The following is a 14,567-nucleotide window of genomic DNA, read 5'->3' on the forward strand; positions in this document are numbered from 1 at the left end:
GTTTGGTGGATGCCATGAAAACCCTAGCTATCTACCCGAATTTATTGTACCAACCGAGAAGTTTAGTGGAGGCATCATCGTCTGGGAATTTTTTGCATGGTTCGGGATAGGCCTCTTACTTGAAATAATGGGAATCTTAACGGTAGTGCCTATAACGTCATTCTAGACAATTCCGTGGTTCCAAATTTATGACAACAGTTCAGTGAAGATCCTTTTTTGTACAAAGCAAGGTCTGTGCAGGAATGGTTTAATCAGATGATTTGACCTGGATTGCCATCCAGGCCAAATCACCCGACATCAGTGACCGACCTCACTAATATTCTTGTGGAAGAATAAAAAGAAATTAACGCAGCAACTTACCAAAATCTAGTAGAGAGTTTTTCCAGATGACTGAAAACTGTTGTAGAAGCAAAGGGTGCCTTTCAAGTCAGATTGAGATTTGAAATGCACAGTTCGTTAATATTTTTGACCATACACCATATTTCAATAAATCCAAGTCTGAAAAAGAGACTGCTGTATGCAACACAGCTCCATATGGCAACCTGCCGAATGCTTATACAAAGTCCAGCAATCATTGTCCAGCCATTTTATTTATCTACATCAGCTGTCACTGTATTATATAAAAAAATGCAAGTAATTACAAAGGCAACACGCACCTTCATAAAACCGTATCACTTCCTGCAGGGTATCATATTCCTTCAAAATTCATTCCTAAATCAGAGTAAGTATTTTGTCCTGTTTCCATTCTCTTGAAATTGTACTAGAGTTGACATATAACAGCTTGGTCAGAGAAGCTGTCAGTTCCATTGAACATTTTCTTAATAAAGAAACCAATATCCCGTGCCTGCTTTTGTGTTAGAATTGTGTTATATTATATTACCTGAAGTTAACATATCGCTTGAGTCATTGTCATACCCTGCACTGCAATATATCTATTCGGATGGTGTATCGCTGTGAGATGATTGCTGAATAGGCAACTGCGATATGGCGCAAAAAAAAAAGTACTGAACTTCGACACCCATAAAGAAAGAAATCTTTGGGATTTTCTTTGGACCAACTTGACTACTTTCTTCTCATAAAGCCGATTTTGTCTTTTGCTTCCTTTTCATATCGGTCTGCACCTATTTTTGTCTATTCTCTTCTTATACACGTTCGACGTGTTTCTTTCATTCATTCTTTCTATTCCTTTTTTTTCTGTTTCGTTCATTCTTTCTTTTGCTTTCATCTCTTCAATTTTTCAATTTCATCATGCTACTCATACCTCATCCAGTTAAATCTTGATTTATTAACCTGATATTCTAGATTATACAATCTGATATTACTTCCGTAAACACTCCTTATCCATCTATCATGTATTGTTAACATCTTTTGCATTCAGATTCTTAACCCTATGCACCGCTTCAAGCTAGATCTTAGATTTGTAATAAGCACCTACTTTGTAATTCGACACATATCCTTTCTTAACGAAAATTCACGTTTGTCGATGTCCCTTGACAAGACCATATGATCACTCTCTATTCGAAAGTAATGAGGAGTAACTACTTTGATTATTGGAAATTCCCCAATGCTCTCATCAGATTCATTCAGCACTCTCAAATCCCAACTCCTCTCCATTACTTGCTCACTTAATTAATTTTCTCTTAGCAGACTTGTAATCTTAAAAGGGGACTTGAGCTAATCACTTCAACCGGATTCCGAATTGGTCGATCTCTGGCGCAGTCCAGAGATCAACCAACTCAGGAACTCTCCTAATAAAATTAATAATAATAATTGCTTCTTCAATAGTTAACTCCACTTAACTGACATTAAACTTTTCCTATTTCTGACTGGCTTACAGTAACACAAGCAGAACTGGCCCAACATTCATAATTACACTTCACCTGATGATTCACTGAACTGATATCTCCAACTTCTCTTTCGTTACATTTATCTCTGTTCTCTGGAACAAATTTCCTCACAATTTGGTGAAACGTTAATTAGACTGAATTCAATTAAATCGAAATATGGCTGAGGAAAATGTTTTCGCTCAAAATATCTCCAATTAATCAAATACGCTTATTATGACATTAACATTAACATTACCAGAACCCTAAAAAAATTTTATCTGATGTGGGTTTAGTTTTGTTGCATTCTTTAAATAAATTGTCATCATTTCCGCCTTGGGTTCCACTTAAAGTGCTATATCGTCTTTCAATCTGTGGAAGATAATAGCTCAGCACTGCAATCTGCTTGTGAGCATATGCATATTGATTGCTGTGAAGACTAGTGAGAAGCTACATTGACTTGCAGCAACTTCCACCAGAGACTATTCCAAGTTCACGTATCTTTGATTCTCTCCCCTTCAAAAAAAAAAAAAAAAAAAAAATATATATATATATATATATATATATATATATATATATATATATATATATATATATATATATATATAACTGCAAGCAGATTGGGCTGGTAAGAATTTTCCTTCTGTAATGAATTTCTTATGAATTCGTATTGGATCGAAGAATGAAATCAGTTTGGTTTCATAGGCCTTTTCTCAAAAATTAATCTTTGTTTCTTTGACCTTGGTGATTACCATTCTTCACTTTATTTTTTGGTCTCAGGATGGATATACTCGAAGAAGAAGACTCACCAGCTCCAGTTCCCAGTAATCATTCTTTTGAGATAACCAGGCTTATGCCTGTTTGAACAAATTACAAGAATTCAGTAACCTGAGTTTTCCCTCGTCATGCAATGTAGAACAAAGTTGACGTCCCTCCACTTAGAGTGGTAATTATCGATTCGATCTTATTGATTGCTTATTCACATTCACCTTACTTAAACAGAGTTCTTATTAATAATCGGCGGTCACTTAAAAATACACTGCACATTCTGACTGTCATTTCAAAATTGCTAGATATTTCGGGCATCAACTTCGAGGATAGTTTACTACATCATCCCTGCCCCCTTTGAAACGAGCGACCCATCCCCATATAAGTTTCGTGTAGCATTTTTTTGTATACCGGTGGGAATTAGTTTACACAGCATTACACAAAAGTTGAGGTTTTCCGTTGTTCTGCTCTGTCGTTTCTATAGGAAAAATTAGACACTATGCTGAAGGGAAAAGAAAAAAAATTCGGTACCAAAGGTCCACCATTGATTTTAGTTGCCAGATTTCAGAAAGATAATATTCTCTACTTCTGTAGTGCCTTAGCCGGAGCAACAATTCGCGTAAGATATCTTTCCTTTTTTAAATTATTCAGTTTCATAAGTTTTTTTTCCGCACGTTGTATTTCTCAAGGGCTACAAATCTCAGATTTCTTTAAGAACGTTATTCAATAAACACATTAAATTTCAGTACCCTCCTAGAATTCAATAGGGGCTGAGTCTCTCTCTTACTTGTATGTGATTGTTGTAAAAAGAAAATCAGAACTCATCGTTTTAAAAAAAAAAAATAATTCGCTAACGCCTTTTATTCTCGTATAGGGAGTAAGTGAGGCCGATTTTGCCTCATGTAACTCTTGGAGACTGAAGGGATAAGTTCAATCTCCACTGCAATCAGTCAGAGATAGCTGTACCAAGAATATCGCTAATTACAAACGCCATTCGGGAAAGGCAACAGGTTAGTGCCACCATCTCGTGGACCCAAACACTAAAACAGGGTATTATTGCCTGAGATAGTGTCGGTTCTATGCTTTTTTCGATTTTCCGGAGTTTGCAGTACGAAACATCTGAGGATTTGAACCCAAGTTTTTGCTTAATGCGGTCAAGAGCCGTGGAATGAAAGAGCTGCTTCCACTGAGCTACACAGGCTCCAAAGATACAGTTTATTTGTTTTTATTTTAAATACAAATCAATTATAAATTCATGAAGCTATTATTATTTAGTGCAAATTTACAGACATTTATTATTCTTTACAGAGAATATTCACTATCAAACGAAAATATATAACCTATCGATTGCTTCACACGCTCATCAATGATTATTCTGGCGCATTCACTTTAGTTTCATTTTAACATTTTTTAACTATTGAAAAAATATTTTTCAATCTCTTATTTGAGTGAATATTCATTTAAAGTATTACATGGCAATAGAAATACAGTATTTGAAAATTCTCATGTGTAGAATAGTTTAAAGCGATTTCTAATTCGTTTATTTATGATCTAGTATTTCAGTTTTTAATTTTTTCAAAATTTAATTTTAAAATACATAATTGTTCCTGAAACAAAAATGATTAAATCAAGTTCATAACTTAAACAAATGAAAAACAAAATTGTAGATGGCGGTGCTGCTGATGCTGTTGGACAATTCTGAAAGACCAGGTGGGTCTCAAGCACGTCTGCCGAGCATTTAAATTCCTGTCAGCGCCTCATTTCTCATTAAAATAACATTTCAGACAACTACTTCACAAAGGTTTCTAACTGTTTATATTGTTTCTCTTCTAGAGACTTCAAAAACATTTTAATTCTTTCTTCCTTATCTAAACAATTGAACTCATTAATGACGTCGCTGTTATGATCCTCATACTTTTGTTCATGAGGATGTTCTCCTAAATATTCATTTGCTTGGTGTCGATTCCATTCATAGTTTATTTGTTGCCTCTGTACATTCTGCAATTAGAAACAAGATATTGTAATTCATTATTTCATCGATAAAAACAAATGTAGAAAATTAGAAAGAGCAAAACACTTTTATTTTAACAAAAGACTTTTATTTATTTAAACAAAGAGAGAGAGAGAGAGAGAGAGAGAGAGAGAGAGAGAGAGAGAGAGAGAGAGAGAGAGAGCTCTGTAATCTACAGAGATTCAGTAATTCGAGGTATGCGCAGACTAGAATGTTTAGTGGAGTGCTTACCTAAAGTTGAATGTGGCGACGAAGAGAGAACAGAATGTTGACCATATAATAAAGACGGTCTGTACCAATGATCTAAGAAGCAGTGTTAATCGAATAGCAAAAGATCTGGGACCAATGCTAGAGACTGGAAAAACTGGGTGCAGGGAGGAGTGTGCTACTTCGCTTTATGAATTTCAGAGACAAGAGCTGATAATGAATAGCATGATCACGAGAATGTGCAGGAAGACAAATGTAGACTATTTCAATGCGTGGAGTGCATTTGACTATAGAATATTTGCATATTTGCATGCAGAGTGTGGAATAAGAAATGAGATGTCAACAAGATTATGGGAATGGATGAAATTTCGCTACGAGTTTTAAGGGAGTGTGCTAAGGAACTAAGAGGTAATAACTGACCTCGCTTTTCTTTTATGCCTCAAATGGTTAGAGAGGTTGGGTTACTATTCTGCCATCCAGGCTGGTATTGAAAGCCATGTTAATGGAAAATCACTAAGGAGTGGAAAGAGAGCAAGATAGTGCTATTGCATAAGTGTAGTTATAGAATTTAGGCATCAAAAGACCAGGTGTACAGACTCGGACAGATGGGGCAATGCAGATATATCAGAGAGCTACATATCGTGAAGCAATTTCAGAGAGAAGGAAAGTTACCAGTGTGGTTCCACAGGATGTACTAGGACAATTATTGTTCAACCTTCAGGTCAATAAGTTTGTCACTAGAATGGAGAGAGGCGGTTTTTTTTTTCTTTATGTGATATGAATATAGAAAGGGTTAATATATTTAATGCTAATATAATGGGTACTCTTCAGGACGGTCTGAATATGCTGCAAAGGTGGGAAAATTTGTGGACGTCGATTTAATATTGCTAAGTATAAGGTTTTGAATTCGGGGATCCAGATATGAAAGGCCGCATACTGTGCTGATTTTTTATGGAACTGTGCGAGGCACAGCGGAGAATGAGTCAGATCCTCGGGTGATGCTGGATAGAAATTTGAAATTTAAGGGACACAAGTCCTGAAAATGCAGCAAAGACAATACAGATGATTTCTGTTGTATTAAGAATAACACTGATCAGTTCCCCCTTTGCGCGGTTGTGGAAATTGTTGAGCAAAATAATTTCAGAAATCGTTAACTACGAAGTTAGATTGAATGCGGGCAAGCAACTCTCTGCTTTCTCAATATTTTCTCTCTCTCTCTCTCTCTCTCTCTCTCTCTCTCTCTCTGTCTTTTTCGGGATAATGCTGCCAGTCGGTGAGACCCAAAGTCAAATAAGGATTAAAAAAAATAAATAATAATAATTAAATAATAAAAATAAAAATAAACAGACGGACTCTTAAAGATAATATTGTCTTTTAAATTGTGGAATACAAAACATGACATTTTTAATTTTTACATAAGTATTAATTTTCTGTAAATTAATAGCCGTTATTTCAAGATTTACAAATAATATTTGTTTCACGGTAAATAAACCACAATTCCACGGTCTAATACTTATGGAGTGATAGTGATACCCATCTTCGAAGTGTGGATGTCTTGTAAAGTCTCAGCTAACCACCAGGGGTTGACTCTTCTCCCTCTTGCTCAAAGTCAGGGATATGAAAATTAGTCATAGATCAAGCAAAGCCAGTGCTAAAATATATTTGGAACGATGTAAAAGTAAAACATGTAAAAGTGAAAAGGCTAATATCATGCAACTTAGTGATACTAATTGGAATATTTTTAATCATCTTAATAAATATATTCATTATTACTGCAAACAGTTGATCTGAATAATCTAATGTTATGTAGAGTACTCACTGTATTAGTAAATCCAAATCTTTTAGTAATTTTAAGAGTGAACATAAATAATAATGATGCAAACGGTTGGAAGCATAATGAAATGTGCTATTCAAATCACTTACATTTAGAGCAGGGATTTTATGCTGGTAATAAACAACAGCTGCCATCAATTTCAGAAACGAAAATGCTGGCCACGTAGATTTCACGAAGAGAAGCATAGAATAGCTACTTTGCCAAAGCAGAAAATCACTAAGCCGTACTTCACCTGAAGTTCTTATCAGCAAATCTACTTTAGGAGAGTGTGAAGTATAAAGACATCGATCCATCAAATCTTCTGAGATGTCACTGTAAATAAAATAAAAAAAAAAATTGGAAAGAATATGACTAATCAAAAAAAAAATGCGGTGTAATAAATGATTTCATGAATTATTTTCAATAATTCATGAAATCATTTATTACACCGAAGCCCTTTGTTTTGTGATATCTTTTGAACAATATTTATTCAGAGTACAGCTTTGTAGGCTAAGATAATAAGAACTGTTCTCGTTTATTCTACAAAAGTGTCTAGTCTAACTTTGAAACAAACCTAATCAGAACTGCAAGAAGCATTTTAATTATCCTGTGCACAAGGATAGAAAAATAATTCTATCATCCCTATCATCATCAAATTTCTGACATGTACTCTCAAGGGGTGTACATATTATGATGTGTACTAATGAAGAACTTACATCATTACCAACTTACAACATTACCTCTATTGAGAATTTTAATCCAAATCAACCTGTTATCTCAAGACTCCAATATTATCAGATCTTATATTTCTAAGGCACTTTTTACCGTATCAATCCTCCTATATCTTGCTCTTCCTCTGGGTCTTTCTCCTGACAAGATGACAGAGAACACTTGTTTTGCTGATATTTCTTCTCGCATTCTGTTTAAGTAACTAATATACAAGCTCAGATGAGCAGTGCTAGCACATTCCTGGATGCTAACCATGTCAAGTTCCTTCCTAATATCTAATTGCCATTGATGTAATCTGTTCATGCCCTAATTTTTTTCAGTACTCTCATATCTGCAGTCTCTAATCTTTGGTCAAGTGTTTTATTTCTAACCCAGCTCTCAGATCCATAAGTTAAAATTGCTTTGAACACTGTCTTGTATACAGCTAATTTAGTATTTTGACTAACTGTGGCTAGGGAGGAGCCGAATGCGGCTCGCGAGCCACAGTTTTCCCACCACTGGTATAAAGTTTTCCACTGCATAATTCAAAGGGTCGAACTCCATATGTTTGGAAACGAGCTCTCATAATTTCCATTTATAATATACTGTATATAAAACAATGTGAGATTACAGAGGAATTTGTACACTAAGTGTTGTTACTGGTAAGTTTTACGAAGTCTACTTGAATAGAAGCTAAACAAAACTGCGAAATTAAAATGGAGAAGCCCAAGCTGGGTTCAGGTCAAATAGAGGGTGTCGAGAAATCATAGCAATATTAAAGGATCTGTATTTAAGTTTTGAAGATTTGAAACACATGTGAAAGGATGCCTAGAAAAAAAGCGATCATAGTAGTCACTTTTGGAACTAATTTTGGCAGGAGCAACACAGGCCATGAAATGTCGAAACACTTTTTACCAACCAAATACAATAATAAAATCCACGTTAACAACCCTTTTGACCGGTACCATTTAAAAGCTAAAAATTTAAAGTTTCGAAATATATGTTTTTTACTTATCTTTAAAGCATTTACGAAATAAAATATTCTAATATTGGTACATAAGTAGTAGGGGTGGCTCTTTGAACAAGATGAAGATCAAGATAAGATAAGGAATCGTGACGTGATTGGTTGATGACGTCATTGTGTGTGACGTCATGGGTATGGAATGTTTGGAATTTCCCTGTGGGCATATGCGTCAATGGCTTCAGTTCTTGTGTTTTGGTTCGCGTATGGGATTATGGGTGATGGTAGAGATAAGGATTCGTGTTGTGATTGGTGGGACACTTTAAACAAGATCAAGATCAAGATAAGATAAGGAATGTGACATGGGTGTGTATTGTTATGAGATGTAGATAGGTGACGTCATTTGTTAGTTGTAAATAAGTGACGTCATTTGTTAGTTGTAAATAAGTGACATTGTTGTTTTGAATGGAAAAGAGAGATATATTAGAGATAAGGAATAGTGTCGTGATTGGTGGGACACTTTAAACAAGATCAAGATCAAGATAAGATAAGGAATCGTGACGTGAATGTTTGTTGTTGTCAGATGAAGATAAGTGACATCATGTGTTAGATGTAAATAAGTGACGTTATTGTTTTGAATGGAAAGGAAGATATATTAGTGGTTAAGGAATCGTGTCGTGATTGGTGAACACTTCTGACCAGATGAAGATCAAGATAAGATAAGGAATCGTAACGTTAATGGTTGTTGTTATAGAGTTTAGAATGTTTGGAATTTCGGTGGGCCCTCGTCTGTCGGGGACATCACGTGGTGTGTTTGGTGATATTTAGAGATAAGAATCGTGACGTTATGTGTTTGGAAATTTCTGGGGAACATATGTCTCTGTGTGATATCACATGGTATTTTGGTTTGGCTATGGAATTGTGGGCGATGTTTTTGAGATATGATATCTTGGAATTTTCCCAGGGTGACACACATCCGTCATTGTCGTCATGTTTGGTTGTCTATAGATGGCTGTACTAATTTTCCAATACATTTGGGATATTTCTTTCCTGTTAAAGGGTGGGAATACTAAGAGTAGAGACGTGATGGCGGCAGTGTTTAGGGTTATCTGAATAATTTTATTATATGCTAAAGTCACTCAAACATACAGTTTTTTTTTCTTCTTCTATAGATGGTAGTACTAATTTCCAATATATTTTGGGATATTTCTTTCCTAACCTAATGGTATTTAACGAAAAAACCAAACTGTATTTTAAAAATAAACGGAGACTTAAAAGGTTACAATAACTTTTTTGTATGTAGTCTAGAAATTCTAATGATAATTTAAATTTACTTACAGTTTTCCAGAATGATTCTTCTTAATGCAAATAGATATTCCAAAATAGTTGTATTTCTTTCCTGTTAAAGGGTGGGAATTCTTAGAGTAGAGTCTAGTGGCGGTTGTGTTTTGAGATTTTCTGAATAATTTAATTATATGCTGGTGTCCCTCAAACATACACTTTTTTTTTGCTCCGAAGTTTTCATTATCAGTTGGAGGTAACATTACTAAAAGATTATTGGTAAATGTCAACATCTTTTTCGGATTAACGTTATCTTGTTTACAATGTTCTGGTAATGGTGTTTTTTTAGTTTACATGAAGAGAAAAAACCAAATGGTATTTTAAAAATAAACGGAGACTTAAAAGGTTACAATAACTTTTTTGTATGTAGTCTAGAAATTCTAATGATAATTTAAATTTACTTACAGTTTCCAGAATGATTCTTCTTAATGCAAATAGATATTCCAAAATAGTTGAATTTTATCCACCCAACGACACACAAACACACAATCTTGAAAGAACGAAATTTCTGTAATAATCTGAAAAGCTATTTGACTTTTGTTCCTTAGATTTCTGTCCGTTTGGTCCAGTGTTAATTCCTTAGCATAGGGTCATATGATGTTTGTGATGTGACTATATGTTTTTAGCATTCACATGATTCATTCATTGTGACACACATATCCTAAGTCGTGTGCTTTTCATGAGTAATAATCCGAAACCGAGCGGTAACTACAAATCGCAGTATTAACCTTTTAAATGACTCATATTCTTCCTTTGATGTTTTGCGCGATATTATCAGTTCGGGGAAGTACGACTGTTTTTCTATAGTTGAATATTTAATTAGATTACTATCTGATTGGTTTCTGTTTAATTCATTCCCACAGTTGCTCATGCAATGTTTTCCTAAGCTTGGTGGGAAAGTCTATGCGCCTTTTTGTTTAGGGTAAGTGTAATTTCCTGTTTCGAATTCCGAGTGCTGTTAGAGTATGGAATTCTGACAAATGAAATGATTTTTTTTTTCAAATTGAATGGTTATTTTCTGTATTTTACTTTTAAAATTCAGTTTAATTACATATTCTAACAGAATAACTGAGCAAAATTAATGAATAAATAAAATGTATGTGAATTTATTTTCCAACACTAGATTTCTCATTAAGTCTTATCTTAAAGATATCTCTCTTATCCACTCGCCAAATTGTTGTACGTAAGTGAGAAATCGTGTGTGTGTAGTAACGTGTTGGTTTAAAATATCTAATGGCTCTGTAAAATAACCAAATTCTAGCAGTATTGTAACATTTCAGGTGAAATCTTCTCCACCAAAATCCTGGTTATTAATTTAATACCCGATTATTCCTTTTGCTTCCAAGAGTTGACAGTTTCTTGATATATTTGAGGGCTTGCGTGAACAAATAAGACGTTTAATTCACTGAGTCAAAAAAAAAATCTGTTTAGTTTGTGGCATGAAATTTTACAAGGAGAAAAAAAACTTATGGTCATACTGAAATTTGTATTTTGACTGTTGTCCTCTCAGCCCAACATTTATTTCACAGTAGGGGATTTATATATATATACATATTAACACAATTATTATATTAGATATTCTTTTCAACACAAATAAATAATTATTTTTTCTTATTTCTAATGAATATTAGCTCAGAAAGTAAGAAAGAAAAATTGTAAAAAAAATGTTTACCTTCAAATAACTATTTTGGAATCACAGGAAGCAAGAAATTCATCAGCTTTTCAAAGTTTTGAAATTCCTACCCATATTGTTTTCATCATTTGGTATCATTTAAATGAAGAACGGTTCTGGCTATAACGTGTGTTAATCTTCTTTTTTTATTTTTCTATTCCAATGGCGGTGATTTTTTGATACATTCATGTTGATTCCTTGTTATCTGCATGCTACGATACCTTTGAAATTTTTTTACTACAAACTTTTTAAGAGTTTCAGTAACGTGATAGGCTAAAATATCAGCTGTTTCTCTGTAAAATAATCAAATTCTAACAATCATATTGTTAGAATTTGGAACAACTGTTTCTTCTAGTCTGGTGAAGGTATCTACAGATGTAGTAACAAAATTGTCACTTTTCAGTTCATTTGTACTTTATTCACCAAACTATAAGCATGTGTTGTCAAGTTTTGAAAAAAAATAAAAGTTTCGACTGCCAGTCATATTTTTTTAAACTTTTATCATGTACAAATATTTGAAAAGAAAAGAAAAATGTACCTTCTTTTCTTTTTTACACCAAGCTGTTTTAAAAGTTTGGTAACGTGATGGGTTAAAATATCTGCTTTCTCTCTGCAAAATAACCAATTTCTTATCTTACTTTGTGTGGGTAAAGGTAAAATTTGTAATTGTGTTATCTGGAGAGTACAAACCTTTTTTCTATACCAAACTTTAAGAGTTTAAGTCATATTTAGGGTTGAATTATCTGCTGTCTCTCTCTCTCTCTGAAAAACCACCAAATTCTAACAGGTCGGATTTTCGAGTATGTGAACGAAATGTTTACAGATAACTCAAACACTGTCAATAGGTAGCATTAAACAAATTTCTAAATAATTAATTACAGGATATCGGGTTTCCCATGTTCCTGGCATTAATTTCACAGTAGTGATTTTTTTACAATAATTAAACAGAATTGCATTAAGGTATAAAGTTATGGATTTAAATATCAAATTCTATACTGAATAACTGAGTAAAAATTTCACTGTGTAAAACACAACAATAACACACATCTTTGTTCATTTAAGTTTCACAAATGCTTATTTTATTTTGCTGAAATATTACTTACAAAAAAAATCGGAAACTGGCAATTACCTAAAAATATTTCACAATATTTAGTTTACACTATCATCCTGAAGAAAGAAAATTTCAAAGAATTTTGTGGTTCACTCATTATTTTACTTTACTGGACACCACAACACAACACAATACGAAAGCTGCACTGGATGAACGAATTGCAGTTTTTCCCTATTGTACCTTTACCTAACCCTTTACGCTGCCCGTTCCTTGCAAAATGAAACTTGCACGCAGATAACTCACAGGCATGTTTTTGCATGGTTGTGGATTTGATGTTGATGTGCGTTTATCTTACTTTGTGACATCATGGTGCAAACTTTATCTCTGTGGCTCGAATTCATCCAAAGAACGATGAGCGAGCTCGCCATTTGCAGATATCTTTTAGTGATGTCACCTCAAATTGATAACCAATGAGATGAACGATCTTGTCATTTGCAGATGTCCGAAATTGTTGGGATGGAAAAAAATAGCAGTATGTGGTGGATGTGAAAGGGTAGTTCAGAGGTTGACAGTGGTCTTCCCTGCGAGGCTCCTCCACCCATCCTCTCCTCCAGAAGATGTCAGCTCATCTAAGGGAGATGAGGAGCCCACGGTTTTTGGATTTCTTTTAGTCATGTCACCTCCACCTGATGCTGAATGCTCGCCCACCCATGCTCTAACCCTATTATCCTGCTCTCCTCTGGAAGATGTCCACTCAGCCTAGTGGAGATCAGTGAGCTCCTTATTTGTGAATATCTTTTAGTGATGCCACATCCAACTGATACCGATAACTGCAGAGTGACAAAAAAAGAAAAAAACGCTTCCCTGCAATGCTCCCACACCCCACACTCTAACTCCTCATCCCTCTCTCCTCCAGAAAATGTCTGCTCAGCCTAGTGGAGATGAGCGAGCTCCTCATTTGCAGATATCTTTGAGTCATATAACCTCCAACTGATACTCATCACTTGGAAGGAAAAAAAACGCGGTTTTTTTTTGCTCTGCAGTTATCAGTATAAGTTGGATGTGACATCACTAAAACATATCCACAAATGAGGAGCTCGCTCATCTCCACTAGGCTGAGTGGACATCATCTGGAAGAGAGAGGAATGATGGGGGTTAGAGAATGGAGTGGGGGAGCATTCAGCATCAGGTGGAGGTTGGCATGACTAAAAGAAATCCAAAAACAGTGAGCTCGCTCATCTCCCTTAGATGAGCAGACATCTTCTGGAGGAGACGGAGGGTGGAGGAGCCTTGCAGGGAAGACCACTGTCAACCTCTGAACTACCCTTTCACATCCACCACATACTGCTATTTTTTTTTCATCGCAACAATTTAGGACATCCACAAATGACAAGATCATTCATCTCATTGGTTATCAATTTGAGGTGACATCACTAAAAGATATCTGCAAATGGCGAGCTCGGTCATCTTCCTTTGGATGAATTCGAGCCACAGAGATAATGTTTGCACCATGATGTCACAAAGTAAGATAAACGCACATCAACATCAAATCCACCACCATGCGAAAACATGTCTATGAGTGATCTGCGTGAAAGTTTCATTTTGCAAGGAACAGGCAGGGTAAAGGGTTAGGTAAACAGTACTATAGGGAAAAACAATTTGGCTTGAGTGTCTTTTCACTTACTGCAATTCGTTCATCCAGTGCAGCTATCGTATTGTGTTGTGTTATGTCCAGTAAAGTAAAATAATGAGTGAACCACAAAAGTCTTTGAAATTTTCTTTCTTCAGGATAATAGTGTAAACTAAATATTGTGAAATATTTTTAGGTAATTGCAAGTTTCGATTGTTTTTGTAAGTAATATTTCAGCAAAATAAAATAAGCATTCGTAAAACTTAAATGAACAAAGATGTGTGCTGTTGTTGTTGTTGTTGTGTTTTCCAAGTGAATTTTTTACTCCGTTATTCAGTTTAGAATTTGATATTTAAATCCATAACTTTATACCTTAATGCAATTCTGTTTAGTTATTGTAAAAAAATCACTACCGTGAAATTAATGCCAGGAACATGGGAAACCTGATACCCTGTAATTAATTTTTTAGAAATTTGTATAATGCTACCTATTGACATTGGTTGAGTGTAAACATTTCATTCACATACTCGAAAATCTGACCTATTAGAATTTGATGGTTTTACAGAGAGCAGATAATGTAAA

General features: G+C 34.7%; 1 protein-coding gene across 1 annotated transcript in view; it reads right to left on the reverse strand.

The window, feature by feature from the left end:
- Window positions 1-4,379: 4,379 nt before the first annotated feature.
- LOC150095992 (dehydrodolichyl diphosphate synthase complex subunit DHDDS-like) overlaps window positions 4,380-14,567 on the reverse strand; it is a 47,832-nt gene continuing 37,644 nt past the window's right edge. Inside the window, exons 6-7 of the mRNA XM_090409586.1 lie at window positions 6,733-6,955; window positions 4,380-4,589 (exon numbers count right to left, since the gene is read on the reverse strand). Coding sequence (XP_090265712.1) covers window positions 4,380-4,589; window positions 6,733-6,955 — 433 coding nt within the window. The remainder of the gene's footprint in view (window positions 4,590-6,732; window positions 6,956-14,567) is intronic.

This window comes from Typopeltis vanoorti, chromosome 19 (assembly GCF_054136105.1).
Source record: "Typopeltis vanoorti isolate ZY-2024b chromosome 19, IOZ_Tvanoo_1.0, whole genome shotgun sequence".
Classification (NCBI taxonomy): domain Eukaryota; kingdom Metazoa; phylum Arthropoda; class Arachnida; order Uropygi; family Thelyphonidae; genus Typopeltis; species Typopeltis vanoorti.